This window comes from Tauraco erythrolophus, chromosome 5 (assembly GCF_009769465.1).
Source record: "Tauraco erythrolophus isolate bTauEry1 chromosome 5, bTauEry1.pri, whole genome shotgun sequence".
Taxonomy (NCBI): domain Eukaryota; kingdom Metazoa; phylum Chordata; class Aves; order Musophagiformes; family Musophagidae; genus Tauraco; species Tauraco erythrolophus.
Window position 1 is genome coordinate 16,580,490 of NC_141469.1, and position 27,097 is coordinate 16,607,586.

Genomic DNA, 27,097 nt, shown 5'->3' on the forward strand with positions numbered 1-27,097 from the left:
GGTAGCCATCAGGTATTTGCTGCAGTGAAGACAATACCTTCCCTAACTGCTTGGTAAGATACCCTTACAGTACAAGTTTCAGTCCAGCAGTGGAAACTAAGTATCTACCATTAAAGCAACAAAACAGCGTTTTTGAACGGTAGATAAAATTTAGACTTTAATATAAATTAACATCAGTGATGTTATGAACAGTCACTTTATGCATAGGTAATTAACCACAAATCAGATTACAGATGACATTCTTCACCGTTTTACAGTAATGCTAATATTGCTTTTATGGTGTTGAACATCAAGCACAAGTTCATCTCCGACCTGAACTTGGATGGGGTCATCAAGAACAACTGCAGCTTGTTTCCAGTGCGAGGACTCATCAGACGTATTCAAGCTATGGTCTTCATCTAGATGTATGTGATACCAGAAGGGAATTGCAGTGACTTGACCAGACTTACAAACTTGTACCTAAAAATATTTAAAATATTAGTTTAATCATTTACACTCTTTTCAAAGAAGTAAGAAAATGAAGTAGTTCCAACCATTTCAATCCATTCCAGAGATACCTTCAGACAAGTAAATTCTGTGTGGAAATTTTTGGCCAAGGTGAGCAATGAACAAGCAGCTCTGCAGAACGGCAGTTAAGCACTTTGAACTTCAGGTATACACAACTCACCTTGACTTCTCTGCTGGAGCTGTTCAAAAGAGGGTTCATGAGATCTAGCCTCAAAAGCTCTGCTGGCTTGCTCAAGGGTAGACATGGTAACGTAGAGAGATCCAAATACACACGAACAGGTACCTAAGAGCATATGCCATAACTTCAGGCATCAATAGCCATTAAAAAGCAAAAAGTTAACAGACTTAATCATAATGCAAAGGTTTCTAGGAATTACTGTAATGCCTGTAAGAGACAGACAAAATGCAAAATACACCCATCTAACTCCTTTTGAAACGTGGCTGCTGGGATGCAAGGTGATGAAGGAGATAACAGCACAGTCACTCTTCTGCAGAGTAACACTGGATCTTTCATTACGCAGACAAAATTTCTCCCACAGCAGTTCTAAAACAAATGTTACCCTTTTTAGTTTATCTCAAGGTCCCTGTCTGGTCACATAAAGCTCTCTTGATAACTTCAACAATACCAAAGAGTTTCAGCTCTTCAGTTTTCTTGCAGTTTACATCAAAACTAAACAGCTAGACAGCTGCAGGCTTTGGAACTGTGCCTGGAAGACACCCACCAACTTCATACCTTGAACTGGTTGATAAAAGGAGCTATATTAAATCCAAGAGTTGGTTCTGTTCCTTGAACAGCACTCTCCAGTAAGAGAGACTCTGACTGCACAAGCATCCCATACACCAACACATACTGTGGGAAAATCTTCCCTCCACTGTGAAGTAAACATCTGTAAAATGAGAGAGATGTCACCTCTAAAGCGTACCATTCAACAGCAATGAAAGAACATTAACTACATTTAAGGCACACTAGTTGTTCTTCTGAAGTCAAGTGCTCATACGCATTTGAGTTTGATCTCATTTGACCAGACATCATGTAAAAAAGGAAAACTTGTCGCATAATACTAAAACTACTGACTAAAGTCATCTTTTCTCAGTGTCAGTACTGTAAATAGTGAAATTTCAAGATGAAGACGGCAGGATTTAGTCATAGCACCAGCATCTAATACTGAAGGACTGGAAGAAATGCTTAATAAAACTGGAAGTCAGGAAGTACATGCTTTTGGGAGGCACTGGTTAAGGAGACAGCATAGCCCTAGGGAAACAAAACCTGTTGGGAATTTAAGTCACCCTTCTTGAAGTGTTTAACTAAAGTTGACAGCAATACAGGAGCTAACATTATTTCCTGATAAAAACCCTGAGCCTTGCTTGGTCTCTTGCTACAGAATATCACACTGCTGAGAGCAGCAACAGGGTTGAAGCTTTCATTCAGTGTAATATCAAACCACTCCAATCCAACACAGATTGGTTTAGGTTTCCTTTTCCTATAGCAGGCCTCTTTTCATGGGAATTAGGTAGCTAAGTAGTGTGCTAATGGATGTATTTTCATGCCAACAGATTTGAGCCTGCATATGACAAAAGTCAGAGTAATTTCCCATTTGTTCTTACAGCAAAAAAATCTTTCAAGTCATCCAAAGATTTATTCACAACTTAGAAAAGGTAAGGAACATAAATCGTCTGGAATATTCTGCCATCACTAAGCATGAAGATGAACAGAGAAGATTCTCTAGCATCACAAGAGGCGATAAACCCATTTCACATTTACTTTTTTTTGCTACTTATCTCCATTATTCTATTTCTCTTGCTCTGCATTCCTTCCCACCCCTCCTGCCATGGGTAACAGCTAGCTTTGTTGCTGCCTCCGTGGCTGTTGTAATAGCATGTGTTCATCTTTCAGCAGTACCAGTTTCTTCCAACAACAGTTTGACACATACGTCAATCTGGGCTTTTTTTAACCTTGCACTAACGGTTAAAAGGCACCTAAAAGGCACCTCAGATGCTGGCTATCCTGGGAACTTCTGACAGACCAACAATAAAAGATCTTCCATTCATAGTCTTGCGTACAAAATATAAAAAAGCCTATGAAAGTGAAATTGACTTTTGTTTTTTTGAAGATGCATTTCTACAATGGTCACACCAGAAGCACTCTGGGAGGTTCACTCTGTTCAGAAAACAGGCTTTTCCTGCTCTACAAAAGCAATATGACAGTAATTTGTAGTTAGAAGGAACGTTTTCAAAAGTTTTGAGATAACTGCAGATTCCTAGGAAAACTTTTGTCCATTTATACTGTACCTGGATATTGCAGCCTTTTCCATCACCTCCTGCTGGACTAAACCTGATGTCTCTATAACATCCAAGATAATAATACTCCACAATTTGTCTGATTTGGGTCTCTGTAGCACCACACTTTCATCTTCTAAGTGGCTGAGCCAAAACTCTAATGTTTCCTTAGGGAAATGGTTCGCTTCTGAAATCACATTAAGCACTGCCTGATGCTGTTCTTTCTCAACAGAACTGTATGCTCTAACTGGTCCAAGTTTGCCAGCTATAATTGGCAGGATGGAGAAGCCTTCAGACACATCTAAAACATACAAAGGATCAGGAGCCACATCTAGAGAGTTCTTGTTTTGACTCTCTTGGAGGTTCATCCCACCGCCATGTCCATCAACATCCATGGACTGCAAGTCCTTCTTTGGATTTAATGACAACAGCACTTTGCTCATGGCAGCTTTGAAGCATTCATGGTACGGTGTATTGTTCAGCAGGGCTATTTCTGTGGATTCCAACACACACACTTGACCGTTGCCATCCTGTTTGCTAGTTGTCTGAAGACCAGCCAAAGCATTACATAATTCAGCCTCATTTCCCAAACTCAGTGCGTCATCTCTGTCACTGACGTCCATCCCACACTCAGAAGTCAAAGAAGAAATCTTCTGGATCTTCAGGTAGCAGTCTTGGCAGCAAACTTCCATCACCACAGTGTCTCCGGTCTTCACAGAATAATCTTGGCAAAAAGAGCACAAAAAGGTTACGTCAGTTACTTTACAACAAGCATCAGTGAAGCAGTCACATGGTGCTAAAATATAAACAAATGTATTATCTCATTTCTTCATTAGTTGTTACTAGCGTGTATGAGAGAATCCTTCTAGCCTGTGGCCCACAAGCTGAAATCTGTGACTGTGCGTTAACATTTGCCTTAAACTGTCCCACTCTGGGCAAAATGCATTTGTTCCCAAAATCAGCCTATGATAAACAGACACTACTTTAAGCGTTCTGTCAACAGCAGAGTGGCACAAAAACATAATGGTAAAGAAATTGCTTTTGCTTTAAAATGCTAAATATTAAATATTTACATTTGAAATACCCCCTGTAGACAAAGGTAAATCTGTAGTTACATGGAGAACGATAGCTACAGTTTAGAAAGGGTAATTTATTCAAAATAAATTTTACTGGAACATTTAGAATTGACAGCTCTAGATGGTCCTAGAACACACACAGAGAGTATCTAAAGAAAGTAAATATATTTATAAGTTTCAAAACAAAACTGCTGTAATTTGACAAACGCTCCTTTTAACAGCAATGTAAGCTAAAAGAGTTTCTTCATTCTCCTACACTTTCAGTTGAATCAGTCTACAGCACCAGCTGTCCCTACTGTACATCAATATTAAATTAGAAGGAGCTGTGGAATCCCTTGAGGGTAAAGAGGCCTTACAGAAAGATCTGGATAGACTGGAGAGCTGAGCAATTACGAACAGTATGAAGCTTAACAAGAGCAAGTGCCAGATTCTCCACCTGGGATGGAGTAATCCTGGTTCTACGTACAATTTGGGGGATGAGAGGCTAGAGAGCAGCCCCACACAAAGAGAGCTGGGGGTTTGAGTGGATGGCAAATTGAGCACGAGTCAACAGTGTGCCCTGAGAGCAAAAAGGGCCAACCGTGTCCTGGGGTGCATCCAGCAGAGCATAGCTAGCTGGCCAGCTGGGGGAGGTGATTGTCCCACTCTGCACTGCACTGGCTACTGTGTGCAGTTTTGGGCACCTCAATATAAGAAGGACATCAAACTATTGAAGTGTGTCCAGAGGACGGTGACCAAGATGGCAAAAGGCCTCCAGGGCAAGACTTGAGGAGTGGCTGAGGTTGGTTTGTTCAGCTTAGAGAAGGCTAAGGGTGACCTCACCACAGTCTACAACTTCCTCAAGAGAGGCAGGTGCTGATCTCCTCTATCTGGTGACCAGTGATAAGACATGAGGAAATGGCATGAAGCTGTGTCAGGGGAAGTTCAGACTGGACATTAGTAAAAGTTCTTCACTGAGAGGGTGGTCAGTCACGGGACCAGGCTCCCTAGGGAAGTGCTCACAGCACCAAAGCTGTCAGAGTTCAAAGAGTTTCTGGACAATGCTCTTAGTCACGTGATTTACTTTTAGGTAGTCCTGTGCAGAGCAGTGAGTTGGACTTGATGATCCTTATGGGTTCCTTCCAACTTGAGATATTCTAAGATTCTCTAAAACGGGAAAATGGAAAATAGGTGAAAGGAGAGTAGAGGCTGCTGGAAATGACACCGTGACTGTGTATGGGGACCAGTATTCAAGTTGAGTCCAAAATGGAGGCGAGGGGTAAACAGGAATGTTTAGTTTTGTTTTTACGACAGTAGCAGCTAGCAATTCCTACCTCACCTCCCTTTCACAAGTCACATCTTGACTAAGTAGAGCCAGTCAGTAGCCTCACTTTTTGAAGTTGTTCCACAATGCATTTAATTCAGTATAGAAAAAGACAAGGAAAAGTGTTCTCCCAGATATAAGCAGATCCCTTATCTGCTTCATAGCAGAGTCCCACGGACAAGACCTGATGCAGAGACTCTGCACTATAGCCCAGAAACATGATCAGGAACCACCTCACAGCTACTTGCTGTTGAACTTCCACTAAACCTATTTGCTGCCACTTCCTAATCTCTGAGATAACCTAACTAGCTCAAAACCAAAATGAAACCAAGTTAATGTACCGCAACAAGAAAATCCACAGGACATACCAAGGAGGCCCTCCACAGGATAGACTGCCTGTTCCCAGCAAGTTTCCTCACTGGGACTTGTAGATAGGGTGTGCTGATCATCAAGCTGTAGTACAAACCACACCACAATAGCATCTAGTATTCCTCCTTCAGTGACTGGCAGGCTGAGCTTCCAGGGCTTTCTAGCTGCAAGGCTTTTCAGCTCCTGACCAAAGGAAAGAGAGAAAAAGCGTGAGAGAGTTTCCTTCCATAAATAAAAGATGTTTTTTATTACAGTCACTAGGTCACTCAAATTTCTGCACCAATCCATGAGGGCTCAGCAGAAATCTGAAGTTAACAAGCTGCTATGATACCAATTACTATTAGTACTCACTAGCACAGGAACTGTGTTCCCACACGCAAGTGCAGTTACACACCTGACCAACCTGCACCCATCAGTCTTTAAAGCAAACATACCTACATCTAAGAACATACATATTTAAAAACACTGAAAGCTTTAAAAAAGGCTTTAGGCTAGCAAGGCTTGCCTTACGAGAAGTAATAAAATCGGAGCCAGTCTTTAGGGCTGGATTCAAGCCAATGCTTAGTCATATGCTTCACTTAAAACCTGTGTTCAATCAGTTCTAGAAATACTGTATGTAAGCACTGAATCCACTTGAACAGAGGTTCAGCAAAATCATTACAAAAACACTAAGTCAAACATCTTTGAGGATATTTTTTCTCTGCTACCTGGGCTGTAGGCTTTGTGTAAAAGCTCAGGCATGTACAATTTCACTACTGGGAAGAACTAAGATCTACCCTAAAGGGATCAGGTTATAAATCCTCCAATATTCTTAGAAAGTTTTGAATATGCATAAGAATTAAGTCTTCTTCCATGTACAATTATTTTCCTCAGTAATTACCTTCTGCAACCAATATTCACAAACATATAATGCACAGCTCTGATGTAGACAGTTCCAGCATAAACCAATTAACAGGAGGTCAATCACAAGAGACCAAAGATTGTCTTAGTCACAACCCTTCTACTTAGTAATAGCCTTGCCTAAACATTTATCATCTTCCTGGTCTGCTTATGTCAAGGTTTGTTCTCTCCAAGTTTTAATCTTAAAATACATAGGGTAAAAGAAAAACTCCACTCTAAGAACAAGAGTAGTTCTCACAGGCTGCATTTTTTATTTTTCCCCTCTTTATTCTCATGCTGTGTTCTCCAATAGTTGGTCTACCTCTTCTCACAATCGAGAGATGGCTGAACACCATGTGTGTCAGAATTACTGGATGCTAATAAAGTTCATAATGCGATCTCATTGCTCTTCAATAAAAGCCCTTTGCTGCTAGTCATTTTTTCCACACATCCTCAAGTGGAGAAAAGAGAAATTAAGTCGAAGCTTTGCTGGCAGTAAGTCCCTTGAAGCAAGACAGCAAGAGCACAAGCATGCATCTGTTTCTGGGAAGTTATAGCTGTTCAGAAGTGTATCTGATATTAAAAATACTCTTCTTGGTTATTCCTCAAAAGTAGCAGGCCCACGGTTCTCATCCACTAGTTCTAGTAACTATAGTATTACATCCCTAACTTGTGACACACAACAGTTAAAATCTACTTGAAGGCAGTTATTTCAGCTTTCTCTATTCTCTACCATGTCCCTTATCCCATATTTATTCCTCACATTTGTCCACTGCATAAGCCTTTTCCTATTATTTATGACAATTATGGACTCAAACAGCTCTAGTTTCTTAGAATGGCAATTTATCAACTAGTGTAGTTAAAGAGACAACAAAGAAAATAAAGCAACAACACAGGAATAGGCAGTAAAAAACCAAAATGATTCTATGCCACATCTATCCTCTGAATAAGAAAGACATTTTGCATTTAAAAAAGCAAATGAGACTACAAATAGAAGGAAAAACTACAGAAAGAATGCAGTTATCAAGTTTCTGAAGTCTTGACTGAGAATTTCTCAAATACTCCACGCAGTAGCTTCTCATGAAAGTTAGAGCCAGTATCTGCAATGGTTGGCAAGAGCTCAGTTCCTTTAGGGCCTGAAAGCGAGACTGAGCTTTAATTACCAGCTGCTGAGGTAAACACACACTTCCACTCCCAGTGGCACTGATCTGCTGCCAGCAAACATGCACCTAACAGGTAGTGCCTGGCTAGGTGCAAGTGTCTGCAGCCTGTAATTAGAGTCACATCTCACTCCCCTGCCTGGGAGGAACTGAGCTGCTGCTGCTCAGAACAGCAGTAATAAAGTAATCAGCACAACCCAGTTGCCTTGTTGTGGGTTTTTTTTTTTTAATTTTGACTTATTATCATTATTTCTGTGATCTTTACTGATGTCTTTGAAGCCTCCTACAACTCAGTCTGAGAAAAACTGTTGTACTGTATTTTAAGTCTTTTTCTCAGTTCTGTCAATTTAGGTCTGGATAGTTAGTACGAGCAGAATAAATGCAACATCCCTCTCATTCTTTGAAATACAAGTTTAGAAAATGGGTCTTTGAAATTACCTTACTAAGTGATTTCATATCTGCACTTCAATCTTTAGTAGGTAATTCTGCAATTATAGCAGGTATTTTATTCCAATAGGAGCACAAATAATTATTCCTTTTTAGATTTTAGCTGCACTGATTGAACATCCAGGTATGGCCATGACAAAAACAAACACAAACACAATCAAAAAAGGCCCAGGCTGAAAGTAACCTACCAGTGTATGGAACTGCCATATTTGTCCAGTGACAAAAGTAACAACAAACAGTAACCAACGATTGCAAACAAAGTAATTGCATTTCTTTCCTTTACCTTTACTTACGATACCTTACCATTTCATGAAAGTAACACTCCCTTAGTCTAACTGAAACTTCAAGAGGAGGAGCTCTGAAACACAGTTTAAAGAGTAACGCTGTTCTTCCCTCTTTAAAATCATCTTTACATGTCTGCCAGCAGGCAGATGATTAAGAGTAGGCATCTCAGATGAGAGTAATAGTTTCCTATTGATGCTAGAAGCAGAAGCAACATTAGGTCACAGAGAGATGACTCCCAGTAGTACACTGAAGAGCCTTGTCTTATGTCTTTTTTAATCTCAGGATGTCAGACAAGCCAACTAGGAAAAGCTATTGATTCAGAAACACTGCAATTTCTGGCCAGGCAGTAGCCAAGAATAATTTCATTTATGTAACAGATTCTATTTTAAGCTCTGACTCAATGCTAACTCCTCACCACAGGTCAATGAGCAAGAAACACACCAGAGATGACATGTACCATCTTTTTACCATGCTCAGCTGTGAGGGACTGAGGTCCTTGCCTTACAGGCCAGGCCCATTTAGTATACACAAACAAACGTATTTTGTGCAAAATTCTAAAATACGGTAGCATTATTTTGTGTATGTCATTACAGGAATAGCCTAAGACACCAAAGGAGGTGAAGGGTTGAATCAAACTGGTTGAGTAAGATAACTTCTTATTCTCCCCTCTTTTTTCACACTTACCTACCAACACTTACAGACATTATGCCAGATCTAAACCACATCCTTTCTCTTTTGTCTTCAAGAGTTCTTGAAGTTTCTAACTTTAGAGGAATAAACTAAGTCAGCTCCACAACTGCACAAATCATTTAAGATGTGTCTATTGCATTCCTCCTCCCCATTCCTGTACTGAGGCTGGCAGTTGTTTGATCTGATGGTGAGCTAGTTTAGTTCTCTAAACTATGTCAAACAACTCCACCTTCAAAAACCCATAGACTGTCGTCTGATGAATCACACCACCATACCACCAGACAAGTATCAAAATCAGCAGAGGGTTTCAGTGCAGCCCTGCCAACTCTGCACTTGTGAACTGTTCTGAAACTGAACCCACAAAGCAAGTAAGATATGGGGCTCTCGTTATTCATAAATAGATTACTTATAAAGGATGTAAAAAAAACATCATTACCTGTAGATTGTTGAAATCTACTGTCATTACTTGACAAGGTTCTGTCAGAGGTACGTAACCTCCAGGAACACGACTGAGCTTCTCGGTGGTGTAAGGTTCCACAGTCTCCTCTGAACCAGCAGAAGCGTACGTTGGACTAAAGAACTGCACCGAACTTGACAAGCGCACACCAGCAACTTCTCGCGTTCCCACTCTGGGAGTAAAGGAAAAGAGGGAAGAAATGAAACTTCAAATAGTTTGACCAAAAAACCCAAAGGAAATTCTTCACGGGCTGGCTAAGTATTTTTAAATGCACACAGTGTAAGAATAGAAAAAATAAAAAATAATAAAACGGTTCTGTGGGGGTTTTGTTATGTTCAGAGCAGCTCCAAAGCACAGAAAAGGCACATCACTTTGAAGAGTCAGGACTGAAGCTGTCACTAGAAACTGAGAAAAAGCCCAATAGGTCCTTTGTCAAAGGCCACAGGTTTTTGCCGCCTTAAGTGCAATGCCTTGAGCCTTGCCAGAGAACTAGAAAGAATATACTCTGCAATAATAAGAACAAATAAAGCTTTTCTGCTGCTGCCGCATTAGACAGATAAGGAAGGTGTTTCTTTCAGGAGAGCAGAATAGTCACAACAAAGAGACAGATACGCAACAGGAAAATGCATTTTTGGAGTCTCTGACATAAAACTTTCATTTTGCAGTACCTTTATATATGTATCAAGCACAATCAAGCACAATGCACAGTAAGGCATTTTTTCATATTTACAAAACTGCAAAGAAAGCCTGAGCATTGATTTCTCAGTGGGAAGGCTTTGACAACTCAGAATACATGTATCCTCTCTTGTAAGACAGAGGCTCATTGTTTCTAGGAACAACCTTATACAAAAAGCTTCAAAGCAGCAAAAATGCTCTAACTGCTTTAAAACAATTACTTACATACACTGTCCATCTCCTAGGTTTGAGGACTTAAGATTTATTCTCATTTTCAAAGTAGGAGTCAAGAAGTCACATGAGACAATTCTTGCACAAGCTATGCTTTAGATTATTCTGAAAAAGCACATTTGTCTGCGAAGGACTTAGTGCTTCCTATTTAAGCAACAGCTATCACGTTCTTATAGTGAGATCTAGCACTCAGAAGTTCAGATGACAACTACTTAAGTTATTTTTAATTCTGAATCACCGTCTCAGGAACCTCCTCTCCCTGCAAAAGATCTCCCTACAACTAAGCATGACTAGACAGGCTCTCTGGTAATATTCTCATCAGGTACAGACATCTTGATCTAGAGAAGCTCTCCATCACAGAACCGAATAGGCTGCTGCCTTTTGTCACAACCCGGATTCTTAGGCAAAGAATTGACCTATTTTGACCATTATGCATAGCTAAAATACAAAAATGAATCGGACTTCATCTTTGGAGCAGATTCTCTAGCAATAAAAGCATATGTAACATACAGAATGCACAAAGTATTAAGTACTTCACAATAAATACTAAAAAATACAGCAACGTTATCAACAGTTACAACCTTCTCACCTGCTCAGTGAAGTAACTTAGATATTTTCACAAGGATGAGAATGTATTTTACTTCATTTGTATTTTACTTCATTTGAAACTGAATCCATGCATTATTTTAAAAGAAATACTACAACTAAACCAGAACAGCTGCTGCACGAGGCCCACATTGTGAAAGAGGTCAGCAGATTATTATATCATCATGAACCCTTCTGACTTCACTAAACAAGCAAAAGAGTAGAGCCACTTTATTGCCTCTCTTTCTGAGGCCAGATCAACTGAAAATTAAACATAAAACCCCCTGAAACCTGTAATTCTTACAGTGACTTAAATTAGTAAATTAACCCATATTCTAGCGTATTTTATTCAAAATGACTAAACGTGGGTGCAGTAATGGAGCAGACTTATGTTCTCCTAGAATATTTACTGTTACATATGACTCTGGAAAGATATCTAGTTCAAACTTGAAAAACAGTATGTAGTAAACTTTGGTAGTATCTTAAAAGTTTTGCAGAAGTCTAAATTTATTCTTAGTAGAACTTAAGTCTTCTCACAAGTTTGTCAGTTCATTTGTTGTTCTGCAAGCAAACGCATTTCACATGGATGTGAAAAAACTGAGCAGTAACTTCAGGAGAAAATGAAAGCTAACCATAAAAAAAAAGGAAATTACACAACAGCACAGCAGAGTTAGGCCCTATAGTCATTCTAGGGAACACAAGCAATGAGCACAAGCAGCACCAGCTATAGTAAAGAAACATTACAATTATCACTAAAACATCAAGTGATAAAGCTACAATAAGCAGGTAAACCAGCACAAAACTTCTTGTAAAGTTGGCTTAACTGCACAGAGAATAGAACTACAAGAAAACTGGTATGATTTATCTAGAATTTCACTATGTCCTAGGAAAAAACTCCTAAAAACAATCAGAGCAAAAGAAATGCAGCATAACTTAAGATTGTTAAAACAAAGGGACAGAGTACAAAGCAGAAGGTCAGATCAGACTCAGAGAGACGACTGTGATATGCAGGATTATCAACAACTGGAATGAAAGGGGATCCCCTCTCTCAGCAAGATCAGTGTTTGATGATAGATTAAACACACTCTTAAACATACTTCAGGAAAAAAACTTCAGGTATTCATAGATTTCTGGGCTCTACATCTACTTATAACCACTCAAAACAAAAATTTAAATTATGAGGAAAAGCTCAAAGAAAAGCAGTATTAATTCTGAAAAAGACAGAAACCATGCTAGATGATATAAGAAGTATGAGAAAAGACATACTTTCATACTGCTATTTCATTAGGCACCCTGCTCAGAAAAAAACATCCAAACCCCAAGTCTTGCTGTAGATGATAAAAAACACTTAAGGAAATGTGGAGACATGCACATCACAGTAATTCAAAGAGATCTGGATAATTTAAATCTGAGAATAGGCAAGTGTTTTACATAAAGCTTAACAGTACTTGTTCAAATAGACTTAAGAGGAGTACTCTTACTGGAGCAAAAAGGGATCTCAAACTACAAAGGCAGGAAATTTAAAAGTGGCATTTTTCTTCTTCCTACAGCGTATAAATAACTCGTGGCAATCCTTTCAGTCCTGCTAGTCACCTGACCTTATGCAATTAGAATGGATTCTTAATTCGATAATCCAAAGTTACAGTACATTAACTTCTATCCTGTCTAAATTTTGTAAGGAACAGTGAATGCCATGCTTCAAGGCAAGAACCTATTTTCTAACTGATGAACAATGAGCTTATCCTAAAATAAAGTTCCTCTATGACCATCTACTGTGGGAACTTCTGTCTCTTTCTGGCCATTGTCCAGGTCTACTGCATTAGAATAATCACTGATGCAGTCTGGCTATTTTTCATCCCGTACACTGAAGCTCCCATAAAAGTTGATGTTTTCTTTAATCTGCAACAAGATTAATCCTAAACAAAATCCATCAAGTCCAAACCTCTCAGACAAGACTGTCTTCACAGAGTTAAACTGTTCTAGAAGATTAGAATAAAAATTAATATGAAAATAACTAATATAGAGTCAGAACTAGTCTCAGCAAAGAAACTCTACTGTATGCTAGTTCAGAATTAGGCAAGGCACATATTGTCCAAAGCATCTGATACTGTCCCACATGACATCCTTGTCTCTAAACTGGAGAGACATGGTTTTGATGGATGGACCACTCAGTGGATAAGAAATTGGCTGGATGGTCACACTCAAAGAGTTGAGGCTAACGGTTCAATGTCCAAGTGGAGGCCAGTGATGAGTGGTGTTCCTCAAGGGTCAGTACTGAGGCCAGTGCTATTTAACATCTTTGTTGGAGACATGGACAGTGGGATCAGGTGCACCCTCAGCAAGTCTGCAGATGACACCAAGTTGTGTGGTGTTGTGGACACGCTGGAGGGAAGGGATGCCATCCAGAGAGACCTTGACAGGCTGGAGAGGTGGGCCTGTGAGAACCTCATGAAGCTCAACAAGGACAAGCGCAAAGTCCTGCACGTGGGTCGCGGCAATCCCAAGCACAAGTACAGGCTGGGTTGAGAATGGATTGAGAGCAGCCCTGAGGAAAAGGACTTGGAAGTGCTGGTTGATGAGACGCTCAACATGAGCCAGCAATGTGGGCTGGTGGCCCAGAAAGCCAACCGTATCCTGGGCTACATCAAAAAAAGGGTGGCCAGTAGGCTGAGGCAGAATTTTGATTCTGCCCCTCTACTCAGCTCTAATGAGACCCCACCTAGAATACTGCATTCAGCTCTGGAGTCCCCAACACAAGGACATGGAGCTGCTGGAGCGGGTCCAGAGGAGGGCCACGAAGATGATCTGAGGGCTGGAGCACCTCTGCTATGAACACAGACTGAGAAAGTTGGGGCTGTTCAGCCTGGAGAAGGCTCCAGGGAGATCTTATAGCAGCCTTCCAATACCTGAAGGGGGCCTACAGGAAAGCTGGAGAGGGACTTTTTACAAGGTTATATAGTGATAAGACAAGAGGAAATGGCTTTAAATTGAAAGAGGGGTGATATAAGGAAGAAATTTTTCACTCTGAGGGTGGTGAGGCACTGGAACAGGTTGCCCAGAGAAGTTGTGGCTGCCCCATCCCTGGAAGTGTTCAAGGCCAGGATGGATGAGGCTTTGGGCAACCTGGTGTAGGGGCTGGTGTCCCTGCCCACGGCAGGGGGGTTGGAACTAGATGATCTTTGAGGTCCCTTCCAACCCAAACTATTCTATGATTTTATATTCAGAAAGATAATGCTAGGTAGGGTTATTAACACTTAGGCTTTACAAAATCCTGTCCTTATCTTCTGAAAGGGTTAGACCCAGCAGCATGGTATGGAGCAGATTATAAATAGGGTAAAAAGAGGATAAGGCCAAGTGTTAATCCAAGTGTGATAGTTTGATGTGTGTGGGGGTGTTCTGGTGGCAGGGGAGGGGATTTGCTCCCTGTGCCACCAGATCTGAGTCCCATCCCCCCCGGGGGAGGTTGAGCCAAATTGGCGCCTCTGCGAATTGCCCTATTTAAGTTGAGACAAAGGGGGCGGGAAGGGGCTTTTTGCTCAGGAACGAGGAGAGAGCAGGAGGGCACTGCCCTCGCTCCCGGCTCCCGGCCGGGCGGCCGCTCGGGCCCGGGCCGGCGCCATGTGCTCAAGATGGCGCCGGGGGAGCCGCATGGGGGACTCGGTAAGCGCCCCGCTCCCGGGGTGCCTGCCGGGCCGAGCTCCTCCAGAGAGGATTAATATCTAAGAGAAAACAACCACAACGACCGGGTCAGCAAAGATGGAGCAGGAGGAGGTGTACTGGAGCTGAGGCTTCCCTTGCAAATCGGTGTGAGATGGCAGGCGGCCCCCCTGCAGCCAGGGTGTACTCGGCGGAGCAGCGACCCACTCGTGGCCCGTGGAGAAACCCACGTCGGGAAGGAGATGCCTGAGCCCAGGAGAGGTCATGGAGCAGGGGATGCGCGACCAGGTACTGTTGATAATGGGGCATGGAATGCACGACGAGGTCGTGGAGGCATCTGGAGACCGTGGGACGACCCACGCCGACGCGAGTGGCAGCAGCTCCCTAAGAGGCCGAGACTGGTAAAGCCCGAACTGGTGCGGGTCCATGGGGAAGGATTGCAATCCTGCGGGCAGGACTTACTTTGGAAAAGTTTGGGGACTTTTTTTCTTTGTGAGTAGGGGATCCACCGAAGCAAGGGAAAAATGGTGTAAAGACTCTTCCTCCTTTAAGAAAGGAGCGGCAGTGAACAACATGGATGAACTGACCTGTACTCTCCCATTCCCTGTCTCCCTGCGCTGCTGGGAGGAAGGCAGAGCCAGGAACGAAAGGAAAATAGGGGGTGGGGAGGTGTTGTTTTAAGATCTGGCCTTGTTTTCTCTTTCTCAAGTAACCGGTTTCGTTCCCTTTTGTCTTTTGTTTAGTAACTGTTAATAAATTGTTTTGTTTTATTAAGAAAGCCTGAGTCATGTTTTGCCCGAGACCATGGTTGGTGGGTGCTCCCTTTCAGTTCTTGTCTCGACCCTCAGTCCAAAAAAACCACGACACCAAGAAACTCCAATACAGAAACTGAGAAGTAATTTTAATATTAAGGAATTAAATTTCTTTAGTATGTGTTAAAGGCATGTATTTCAGCACAACTGAAAATCAAGAGTTTCTGATGAAGTGATCCAGGAAGTCTGAACCACAAAGATGGCAGGGGGGGAAAAAAAGCCTGGAAAAGAGGTGGGAAGGATAAGAGTAGAAATCCGTTTACTGAAACAGATGATCAGCCATTCAAAAAATAAAGAGAAGAGGAAATGAAAAATCCTCAATAAAAGCCACTGGTCTCTCCTTCCAAATAACAAATATGGGTTAAAACTGTGCTAGAGTTTAAACATACCTGTGATGTCTACGTATCTCTTTGCATTCCACTGCCATCCCAAATATTGTAGCACTTGCAGGAATAACTCTGCCATAGTCACCACTACTGACATCTTGATTTTTAGGCTGTGAAAACATGAACAACATTCAGTAAGACAGTGACCTATTTCTACCATTGCTGCAAAGCCTAAGTTACATGCCAATGAGCCATTCAAGATTACAGTCAAAACATCAGTAAATTCTTAGTGACTAGTAAAATTTCTGGTCTTTGTCATTCCAGCTGACCACTAAAGGAGTTTCTTAAACATCATGTTTCCATATATCCATGCATCAGCTTTACTTTTTAGTTTACTAATTTCTCTGTATAATTCTAAAGTGTTTTTTAATTTGTATTCTCTTAGAATATACTGCAACATTTGAGGACCTTTCCTTCATGCATCGTTCCTATAGTTAACACTAGAGGTCACCAGTTTCAGTTCAATACAATACAAAAAGCTTCCAGCCAAATAAGATTTTTTTAAAAATTAGTTGGAATCAAGGCAACATCAAATAGAAGAGAAATCCTTATATTTCATAAGACTTAACAGAGGTTAACCCATTAAGACTCCTTGTCATACTACTTTGCTTAATGTTTGCTAGCTAAAAGGTAAAATACATAAGCAAAGTTGGAGACAGCGGAATTGTTCAGTTTTCCAAGAAAGTTCCAAGTTGGTAGAAATAAATTAAGAGCATAAGCATATGGCATATTTACTGAATTACAAGTGACTGTTCCCTAGTGTTATGATGAGAAACAATTCCACCATAATTCAGCATTTTCTGATTAGACGGACAAAACTTTCTGCCACTAGCTGGTATCTCAAAATGACCAAGTTGCAATCAAACTTGCAGGAAAACAGTGCCTTTGAAACACACACAAGTATTTACAAGACAGTTGTTCCTCACTCACGTGTGTGAATGTGTGCACACACACACACATACGCTCGAATACATATCAAACAAAACAGGAAGCCCATTTATACATATGTACCCACATCACCTACCTTTGGTTGCAAAAGTAGGTGTTCCCAAGCATGTATCAAGCTCTCCACAATTCCTTCTCCAAATAAACCAGCATCAACTGTTTCTGTGACAACCAAGGAAACTCTAGATAAGAAAAAGGACACCATGAAATATAACATGTAGCACACATTCCTCTTAACAGCCAGGCTTCTAAAGGAAAAAACCCACCACATCAATGCGAACTCAGTGCAAAACTTTTACCAGTGTTCTGAAGTTTCAACAGATGGACAATTTAATTCTTCTAAGAAATGACATGTTTTCAATTGTTGTTCGAAGTTATTCAAGATGCAGATAAAAGAGAATAAATATTGAGCAAGAGTTTACCATAAAGCTTCTTGTTCAGTGTTTATAAATAAATTATGTGGGAAGAATCTAGCCAAAACAGGAAGACATTTCATCCTGGGCACACAGCCAACGATACTGCAGAATATGTATTTTGTCTGAATCTTGTGCACATCCATTCATGTTTGTTAAAACAGGAATATAAAATAAAGAAAACACCACAATTATAATCAAAGCACAATAAAATTACTATGTAGGCCAACAGACCCTAAAATCCGAAATCATTTGGATTTAAACCAAAAAACATACGGCATAAGACATTTCCAGAACAGTAACAATCTATTCCTGACAGGTGACATCCAGTAACTCATCATACACACCAAGAGGATACGTGTGATCAGTTACTGCAGCTCAGCTGACAGTTAGACAAGGCTTGACCGGCACGTTAAACCATGACAGCTTTATCATTTCAGATTATGGGCCTGTACCATCACCAGACACTTTATCAAACTTTCGTAATTCCAAGTAAAATGGATTATTTCCCGCCCGCGTTTAATCCGCATCCCCAGCAGCAGTGAGGTGAGGTGATAAACCAGTCCTTCACATACACTAAGACAAACAAAAATCCTCTCAGATTTCTACCTGCTAACAATTTACAGACCCTCCAGAAGAACTCCTGCTGAATGGGACAGTGAGCGAGGAGGAGCAGGGTAGCGTAAAAAGCCTCCATCACATATACTGAAAGCTGTAAAGCTGATCCAATTCCAATTTGCCAAGAGCAATTCCATGCTGATTTGTCCCAGGAGCTCTTGCTATGCTTTAGAAGACAATACTTAGTACTGGAAAAACAAGCTACTTAATTTTCCAAAGCACATGGATCTCTGCTATACAGACAGATGGGCAGATGCAGATATACAAACAAAAAACTCAAATACAAACACAAAAACCTATTCTCATGGGACCAATTGCAACACCCTTCTGCTGAATTTCACTCCAATATCCAAAGTCACACGGAAAGCCCTAAGGATCCCTGCCATGGAAGGGTGCTGACAGTCGCAGCTAGAGTCAGCCCAGCCACCACCAGCCTTCCAGATGCAACCAACCAGGAACCCACACACACCACCTACACCTTCTCGACTCCAAGCACAGTAGCACTCTCTTCAGGAGACGGAGAAGAAGGGAGGTTTTCCCTCACTCCATGTTCAGAAGAGACAGACAATCCACAATTTCTGATCTCTCTGACAAACACAGAAGTTGACATGGAGTTGCAGGGGTGTGATACAGCCCAGAAACAGTCTTTCTTTGAAGGCTCTATTACATAACTCCATCCTATTAGTGGGCTGCTGAAGTAAGCCACAAGTTGTTAAGTATAAAAGTGTGTTAAAATTACTTCTATGATGTAGCGATCTAATTTCTCTTTTCCTATTGCTGCAATATAATTGCATATGCCCAAAACTCCCACTATCAAAGAATTAACTACTTAATTTATGACATTGTTGATTTGCCATAGAAATTATTACGACCTAAAAACCCACATTATCATTTCTGCACAGCTCTATAAAAACATAAACCATACAGAGAACCTTCTCACTTTATGGTTAATATCAAAGGCAATCCTAGTTCCTGTTTAGGTCACAGGGTATCTTCCATTTTCTTGAAATTAAGAGCAAAGTAAAAAGAATATCATAACAGTAAAATACCGTACCTTTCAGGTATGTGCTTTGGAATTTGTATATCAAGTGACTTCAAATGCAGAAGTTTGATCTCTCTTTCCATGTTATTTGCTGCCACCACATCACGGGCAAGTTCATACATGGTTTTTGATAATTCACAGGCATAGACGAAAGATGCTCCTGCCTTTTTTGCGAACATACTGAAAAACAAGAAACAGGACTTCTTCCCTCTAGTTTAAATAATTTTAGGTAAAACATGACCAGATACTGCATCTGTCTCATATTTCTGAGAAAACAGCTGAAGTCTAAGAATCATCATTAAGTGAACTTAATATCTCCTGTGTGAACACCAATAGCACACAAATTTATATCCTCTTTATATGCTACACAAAATAAAAATAAATGTGTATATATAGGTAGCATAAGGATACTCCCCAGCTATGCTAAATCCACTCTTTATACTACAACATTTTCACTAAATAACTTTCTACACAAAAAGCATCTGTATCAAATAAAAAACTGGGTTCCAAAAATACTAATAGACACTAATCTCCAGACTCAGGAACTCTTGAAAGATTTGTCTCCTTCAAGTTTGGTCTCAACAAAGGCACGAAAGTAAATTTTTTTTTTCACTAGCGACCAAATTTTGTTAGACAAATATGTTTCTATGAAGTTCATGTTAAATATGCCCATATGACACACCTCAAGATTCCTGTTCCTGTTCCAATATCCAGGACAGACTTGCACCCTGAGCGGACAGCATTCTCAATTGCTTTCAGGTAAGTAAGATTCCTCTTGGCATCGTTGAGCATGATGAAGTGCCAGCGTTCCACAAGCCAGTTTGCAACGCGGTAAAAATTCTCCTTTGCATCAGCAAAGTCTGGGTTAAGCTTCACTGCTCTATGGAAATATCCAGCTGCTTCATCTCTAAAGCCCATTCTAATAGTAAAAATGACAAGTAAATAGAAAGCATGCGTTCAGCTGCCAAGAATCTGTAAATATCTTTACATCTGTAAAGAGGTTTTGTATCAGTTAAAAGACAACGGAGATATTTTGTACTGGTTAGAAAGATTATCTTTAGAAACATTGCTATTACCTTATGAAAAAGAATGATTTACAGTTCTACATCAAATCACTTTAAAACACAAAAGCAGTCAAAAAAATACCATTGCATGCACCAGTCTTCATCTACTACTACATCCTTTGACAAATTAGAACAGGTTTTACAAGAACTTGCTGCAACAATATGACAGCAGCAACTCTGCAATCCAGCCTCACAGATTTTCAAGTCAAGAGAATGCTACAAACCCCAAAACCATTCTGGAACACACTGTAAACCAACTAAGTTTTGAGCTGTCACTGCTTGCATTAAGTGGCAATTTTGAAACTAAATTGTGAACTTGAAGCAAGTTATGATACCTACAGCGTATTCTCAAATCAGATAGCACTGAAAAAAAACAAAATCTAGGAAATGCAAGAAACACGCATATTCTAAAACAACACTGGGAGAGTTGTTCCTTAAAACAAACAAAATTACAAAAAGCAAACCTAATCAAAACTATCTGGATCCAAGACCTATGATTTAAGTCTTAAAATTCCAGCATCAGAAGACCTTAGAAAGAACCCTGAGCAACAGCAAAGCACCACGTTTTGCACTTTTGAAGAAGGCAGGAAAAGAATGCTATACACTAATAAAAGCCCAAGTTGAAATCATTTAAGAACAGCCCTACACAGTACAGCATACACAACTGCTGCTTCACTTCAAAGGTCTGTTATATTCCTTATCCACTCAGTAGATAAGGAATTAGCTGGATGGTCACACTCAAAGAGTTGCAGTCAAAGACACGATGTCCAAGGGTAGAGCAGTGATGAGTGGCCTTCCTCAGGGGTCAGTACTGGGGCCAGTGCTGTTTAACATCTTTGTCAGCAACCCAGACAGCGGGATTGAGTGCACCCTCAGCCAAGTTCAGTGACAACACAAAGCTGCGTGGCGTAGTCAACATGCTGGACGGAAGGGATGCCATCCAGAAGGACCTTGACAGGCTTCAGAGGTGGGACTGTGAGAACCTAACAAAGCTCAACAAGGCCAAGTGCAAGGTCCTGCACGTGGGTCAGGGCAATTCCAAGCACAAGTACAGGCTGGGTTGAGAATGGATTGAGAGCAGCCCTGAGGACTTGGGGGTGCTGGTTGATGAAAAGCTTGACATGAGCCAGCAATGTGTGCTTGCAGCCCAGAAAGCCAACCATATCCTGGGCTACATCAAAAGAAGCGTGGTCAGCAGGTTGAGGAAGGTGATTCTGCCCCTCTACTCTGCTCTAATGAGACCCCACTTGCAGTACTGCATTCAGCTCTGCAGTCTCCAACACAAGAAGGACATGGAGCTCTCAGAGCAGGTCCAGAGGAGGGTCGTGAAGATGATCCGAGGGCTGGAGCACCTCTGCTATGAACACAGACTGAGAAAGTTGGGGCTGTTCAGCCTGGAGAAGAGAAGGCTGCAGGGAGACCTTCTAGCAGCCTTCCAGTACCTGAAGGGGGCCTACAGGAAAGACGGAGAGGAACTTTTGACAAGGGTGTGTAGTGATAGGACAAGGAGCAATGGCTTTTAACTGAAAGAGGGGAGATTTAGATTAGATACAAAGAAGAAATTTTTTACAGTGAAGGTGGTGAAGCACTGGAACAGGTTGCCCAGAGAAGTTGTGGCTGCCCCATCCCTGGAAGTGTTCAAGGCTAGGCTGGATGAGGCTTTGAGCAACCTGATGTAATGGAAGGTGTCCCTGCCCAGGGCAGGGGGGTTGGAACTAGACGTTCTTCAAGGTCCCTTCCAACTCAAACCTTTCTATGACGATATGTGACCTCAAAAAGGACCAGAATTAAAGTACGGTATTCAAAGTCAGTAGTTTTCAGGGATCTAACAGCAAAGAAAACAAGAACTTCAAAAATTGTATGTTAACCAAAACTATCATTAACACAGTGACTCTGAACAATTTCAGCTTTTTTGTTTAGTAATTACTTAATAAATTGTTATGAAAATATCTGAAGGCAGTGTTTTTACTTTAGTAAAAGTACTTTTACTTTTTTTTTTTACTTTTGCTGTGACCTTCAACATTTATCTTAGTGTTGGCTACTCTATTTTAAGTTGACAAACAGATCTGAAGTTCAACAGTTCACACTACACAGCATTAAGCATAAGCTTGCATTTACTTCTTTTAAGCACATTTTATGTGCACTGTTGAATTGCATATTGTTTATTAACCTACAATACTAAATGTGGACCTTATAAAAACTTTATATATGTTACTACACACCTGAAAAGATGTTCTCCCATACTATTACATATCACTTCATCATTCGGATACAGTTCAAGTGCTTGTTCATAACAGTTAAACAGATCTTGAATCCGTGCCAGAGAATCTAGTTCTTCCGCCCATTTAAAGAGAGTAAATTGAAATGTTTCCTAGAAAATAAAACACATACCATTGAGTCTCTGGTAGTTACCAGAAGTAGGGAACTGAGCCCTGCAAACATCTAGAGGTATTCTGACAAGGCACCTAAACAGCCTCATTTCCTTGAGCAGCAGCACACAATTGTTTGCAATCATACCAAGTTAGCTGGCTCACTTGAAGAAGTAAAAATAACCTCTCAGATATCCACACAGAGTATCATCACCCAGCAGTGTATGCTAACAGCCTCTGTGTATATTAATGCATGCTATGCTACAAGGCCATATTTTTATAAAACTTATTTGACATATGCAGACCAAAAGAAAAATTTATCAATTCCCTCCCACAGGCATACACAGCTTATTAAAAAAGTTACTGGCTGTCTCCATCATTACTGTTTTCTACTTTTATTTTGAAGACTGAATAGGAAAAACAGTTACATACAGCAAATCACAAGCACAAAACATGTCATAAAGCCTCGGGAAGAATACAGAAAACAAAAACGTCTCAAGTAATTCAAAGAGCACTTACTTTGACACTAGTTTTTAACTCAGGAGCTAGATTTAATACTAGAAGATAGTGAGCATAAGCAGTTCCAAAATCCTGGTCCTCCAGGCAATGATGAGCACTCTGCAAAGACCTGGAAACCAACTCCCGCCTGCCAGCTTCCTGACCACCTCTGTGGTTACTATGAAATTTAGCATTGGAGTTGGGCATTCTGAATGATGTAAACACTCACTCTTCCTTAAAAAGAAAATAATACGATAATGTTTCATCTACTGTAGGCCAAAAAGTTTGCACACAAAGCTGACAGATCAAACAATATTTTAATATTCGCAGGCATTAGTAAAGATATCCTTCTTCCCCCCAAACCCTAAGCATTCAAAAGTATGCTCATCTTTATGCTATTGATAACTCCATTAACTTTAAAGTAAGTGTTCACCACCCAAAAGTCAGGTGCACACCATGTTTATGCTAGACCAGCTCCTGGAAACAGGTTACACTTCTATGCTTTTTAAAACTGCTGTAACACATATTTTAGCATGCCTCTGACCAAATAGTTTCGCACATTGGAAATTCATGCACTTACAAGTTTCATGATCATCCACAAAACCTGCAGGTTAAAGCTTCTCTACTTCAACACCAATATCTTCAATAAAACAAATGCTCCCAGAAAAAGAGCTAACATGCTCACGCGGTTTATTTTACACAATGCAACATGACGATCTTTCCCCTTAAGAAAACGTTAAAAAGTTACCAGCATTCATACACCCATTTCCACAACTGCCTCGGTTACCGCTTTAACTTTCAACGCTTACCTATGTGAGAGAGCCCAATACCGCCCTCGGGATTTTCGGCTGTATCCTAAAGCTGACAAAAGTGAACGCTACATGGAGAGGGACTGCAAGAAACACAGCACCATCACAACTCGGCTTTTTTCTCTTGTTAACAACAAAACAAACTAAACATTGCCCACACCTAAAGCGAGCACCAGCAGTTTACACGGGGCCACGCAAACCCACGGAGGGCCACGCAAACCCACGGAGGGCCACGCAAACCCACGGAGGGCCACGCAAACCCGCCTGCCGCACGGATTCGAGGCCCGGGGGCTGAGAGGGCAAGGGGCCGGCTCGGAGAGCGGCGCCGCCGTAAAGCACCGCAGGCCGCGCCACCTCCGGACACTGGAGAGCCCCAGGGCCACCACCGCGGTGCAGGGAAAGCCGCGGGGCGGGGAGGCTTCCTCTGCGGCAGAGCCAGGGCGCCGGGCGCGCCCGGGGCCATCACCTGCTCGGCACGGACCGGCACTCCCACACAGCAGACACGCACGTTACCGCCTGCCGCCATCTTAGCGCCTGGCGGAAGTCACCACGCATGCGCAGAGCGGCAGGCGCGCGCTCGGACGTCAGCGAGCGGCCGCCAGTGCCTTCCCGCGCTGAGGGCGGGCGGTCTGTGAGGGGGCGGCCGCTGGCTGAGGGGGCGGCCGCTGGCTGAGGGGGCGGCCGCTGGCTGAGGGGGCGGCCGCTGGCTGAGGGGGCGGCCGCTGGCTGAGGGGGCGGCCGCTGGCTGAGGGGGCGGCCGCTGGCTGAGGGGGCGGCCGCTGGCTGAGGGGGCGGCCGCTCGCTGAGGGGGCGGCCGCTCGCTGAGGGGGCGGCCGCTCGCTGAGGGGGCGGCCGCTCGCTGAGGGGGCGGCCGCTCGCTGAGGGGGCGGCCGCTCGCTGAGGGGGCGGCCGCTCGCTGAGGGGGCGGCCGCTCGCTGAGGGGGCGGCCGCTCGCTGAGGGGGCGGCCGCTCGCTGAGGGGGCGGCCGCTCGCTGAGGGGGCGGCCGCTCGCTGAGGGGGCGGCCGGCAGCCTGGCCACCTCCCCTCCGGCCGCAGGGATGGCCCCAGGGGTGGGCGCTACCCTCGCTGAGGAATCGGTCCCGCAAGCTGCTCCCGGCAGGTCCGGGCTCCGCTCGCCTCCTCCCCGGGGGCGGAAGGTGCGCGTCTGCTTAATGGACGCGCTCAAGGACCGTGAGGCCTAACGCGGGATTGCATAGAGCAGGATTTAAAAAGCATTTTGCTTAATCTTTATTAATTTGTGAAAGGAGTTTCCCCATTCCCCCCAGAATTTTTCTCTACAATTTTAAGGTGTAAATATTAACTTATCTTTTATTTCCTTAAAGGAACAGCTGATATTTACATGTTTAAGAAAGCAGAAAAAAAAAAAAAGAATGCCAGAAGCTAGTATTGCAGAAAAGCTAATGCTTTGAAAGGTGACAAGAAGGAGGCACTATGCAACTAAAAGAAAATTCATAATTTACTGGTAAGTACAAGGCTCAAGAAGTACAGACAAAGCTCAGTACAAACTATTTTTTTAATGCTAGTTTAGCTTGTTACTTTTGAGGTCAAACACACCAAATTGACTAGCAACTGTCCTACCATTTCTTCATATCTATCTACATATCTATCTGTCTATGGAATAAAGGTATTTTCATTGTTTATGTCCTTTCTCCATCCATGCCTAATCTTTTTAAGATGGTAAGTCAGCTCATAGGAATGGAAGACTAGAAGTGACCCACGGCGCTGCTAAATCCAATCCCATACTATTCAATGCTGTTCAGAACTGCTCTACAGATAAGAACTACCACCTTAAACAATTACTGATGCAGTGTACAAACCACATGCTCGCCAGGCACTGCCTATGACTGCCCTGAGTTACGCTGTTCCTAAAATACAATTTTAATTCCATTGTTGGCAAGTCACAAGAATGACGTTTCAGAAGAACATTGACACAACCTAATTTTAAGTCATAAACAAGTCCAAAGTCTTGGGCCTTTGACTAACTACTCTGCAGGAATGGGGACTGCGGCGAGCAAAACTCTGAGCTTTGCTCCAAATCTCCAGTCCCTTATCTTGCTCCCTCCCATCCCTATGACACCACTTACCTTCTTTCTCTGTGGAGCCGGGCAGGCTGTCTGCTCCAGGGAACAACCACACACAGGGCCCTGGAGTGCAGATCTTTTCTGAAAAAGGCAGAGCTCATTTGGTCTTGTCCTACTTCTGGGACAAGAACAGGCTATGGCATTGTTTACTAATTATGAAATGTTTGGAAGCTGTTCATCTGTACTTTCCTTCTCTAAAGCATGAATGCAGCTCTTCCAGGCTTTTACAGCTGTCGATATTGTATACGCGTTCACTTTTGAGAAACAAATGAGTACTGCTTAAAAACGTCAGACCAACATGTTGAACAAGATACATATGGAGGGGCAACACGAGTCTAGAAGAAACATAGTAGTGGTTAAACTGCAATTTATGGCAAACTTAATTACTACCCTACAATATTGTAAGAGAGGGGAAGTCTACAAAAGTTTTGAGAGAAGTGACCCAAAGGAAAAACTGGGGAACAGGCAACCTGAATGACACCAGAATCAACTTCTGAGAGAGGAAAGACATGGTAGAGAAACATAAAATAAGGACTGGTAAAGCACTCTGGCTGGCTGAAGTCCACAGGGATATGCAAATATTAGTGTCAGAAAGTATCAAATACTTTATACATGAACTGAGCTCTAAAGGAGGATGTAAAATCTTATTAAATCAACTGGTATCAACAAGCACCCAAGCCTGCCTTCAATTTTGAAAGAAAAGCTATGAGCTTTGAACTTCAAATTAGTCACAGATGAGGATCAAGCTTCTCCGAATTTAGCCTAATTATGCTTCCCAGCTGGAGGATGATATTATGGGGGAAAAAGAAAACATTAGCACCTGTGGGATATCGAGGAAGAGAAAAAGGTATGGGCAATCACCACCTGTGGACAGTGAGGTGTAACAAGAGCTGGACTGCACCAAATACTGCAATGAGCCAGTATCTCTGTAGCTCCATGATTCTCCAAACTTGTTCAGCTGTACTTTTTTTGTCAGAGCAAATGCCAGATGGTTATCACAAATGCTTTATAGAGCCTATTTTTAAGCACAAATTAAGGAGCACTGTGTGCTAATTTGACCCATTTGTGGGAGATGATTACTAAAAAGCATCAGTGTAAAATCCTTGCAGTTTGCAAGAGGCAGTTCAGTTCAAAGGCTGGGAAGGATATTCGTTCATCTCATACTCACAAATTTTTAATGGAACACTTCAGAAAAAAAAACGGCCACAGAATATAAAGTTTGCAACACTGAAAAAAGCATACAGCTGCATACTAAAATAATTTGTTGGGTAGAGCTTGGGCTGTAAAGGACTGCCAGAAAGGAATGCCTGTCTCAAATATATACATGACTGCCATAATAATCATCAAACCAGTTGACAGTAGAATAAATAATGTTGGTCTGCATCATGGGTGGTCAGAGATTAGTCTATTTGCACTCTTGATGGATGAGAGGAGAGGGAGC

At 42.0% G+C, this 27,097-nt stretch overlaps 1 protein-coding gene across 2 annotated transcripts; it reads right to left on the bottom strand.

Moving 5' to 3' along the window:
- Nucleotides 1-150: 150 nt before the first annotated feature.
- On the bottom strand, nt 151-24,080 carry PRMT9 (protein arginine methyltransferase 9). 2 transcript variants are annotated; one of them, XM_086612160.1, is made up of 14 exons: nt 24,021-24,080; nt 23,555-23,637; nt 22,767-22,979; nt 22,101-22,249; nt 19,497-19,733; nt 18,827-18,994; nt 16,821-16,923; nt 15,800-15,906; nt 9,430-9,622; nt 5,532-5,715; nt 2,797-3,508; nt 1,241-1,394; nt 668-790; nt 151-459 (listed from the first exon to the last, which is right to left on the bottom strand). In XM_086612160.1, the coding sequence occupies exons 3-14, from the start codon at nt 22,950-22,952 to the stop codon at nt 244-246; spliced, it is 2,532 nt and encodes an 843-aa protein (XP_086468286.1). In that variant the 5' UTR covers nt 22,953-22,979; nt 23,555-23,637; nt 24,021-24,080; the 3' UTR covers nt 151-243. The 2 variants fall into 2 exon arrangements, with proteins under 2 accessions (XP_086468286.1, XP_086468287.1); XM_086612161.1 differs by lacking the exons at nt 151-459; nt 1,241-1,394 and having other exon boundaries at nt 705-790.
- Between the last annotated feature and the right edge of the window lie 3,017 nt (nt 24,081-27,097).

Excerpts from the sequence above, each read along its gene's own strand:
- PRMT9 (XM_086612160.1), bottom strand. The coding sequence starts at position 22,952 with ATGCCCAACTCCAATGCTAAATTTCATAGTAACCACAGAGGTGGTCAG. Across the intron at positions 19,734-22,100 it reads ATGGGAGAACATCTTTTCAG|AATGGGCTTTAGAGATGAAG; the intron begins GTGTGTAGTAAC and ends TTTTACTATTAG. Across the intron at positions 16,924-18,826 it reads CCAAAGCACATACCTGAAAG|AGTTTCCTTGGTTGTCACAG; the intron begins GTACGGTATTTT and ends TTTCTTATCTAG.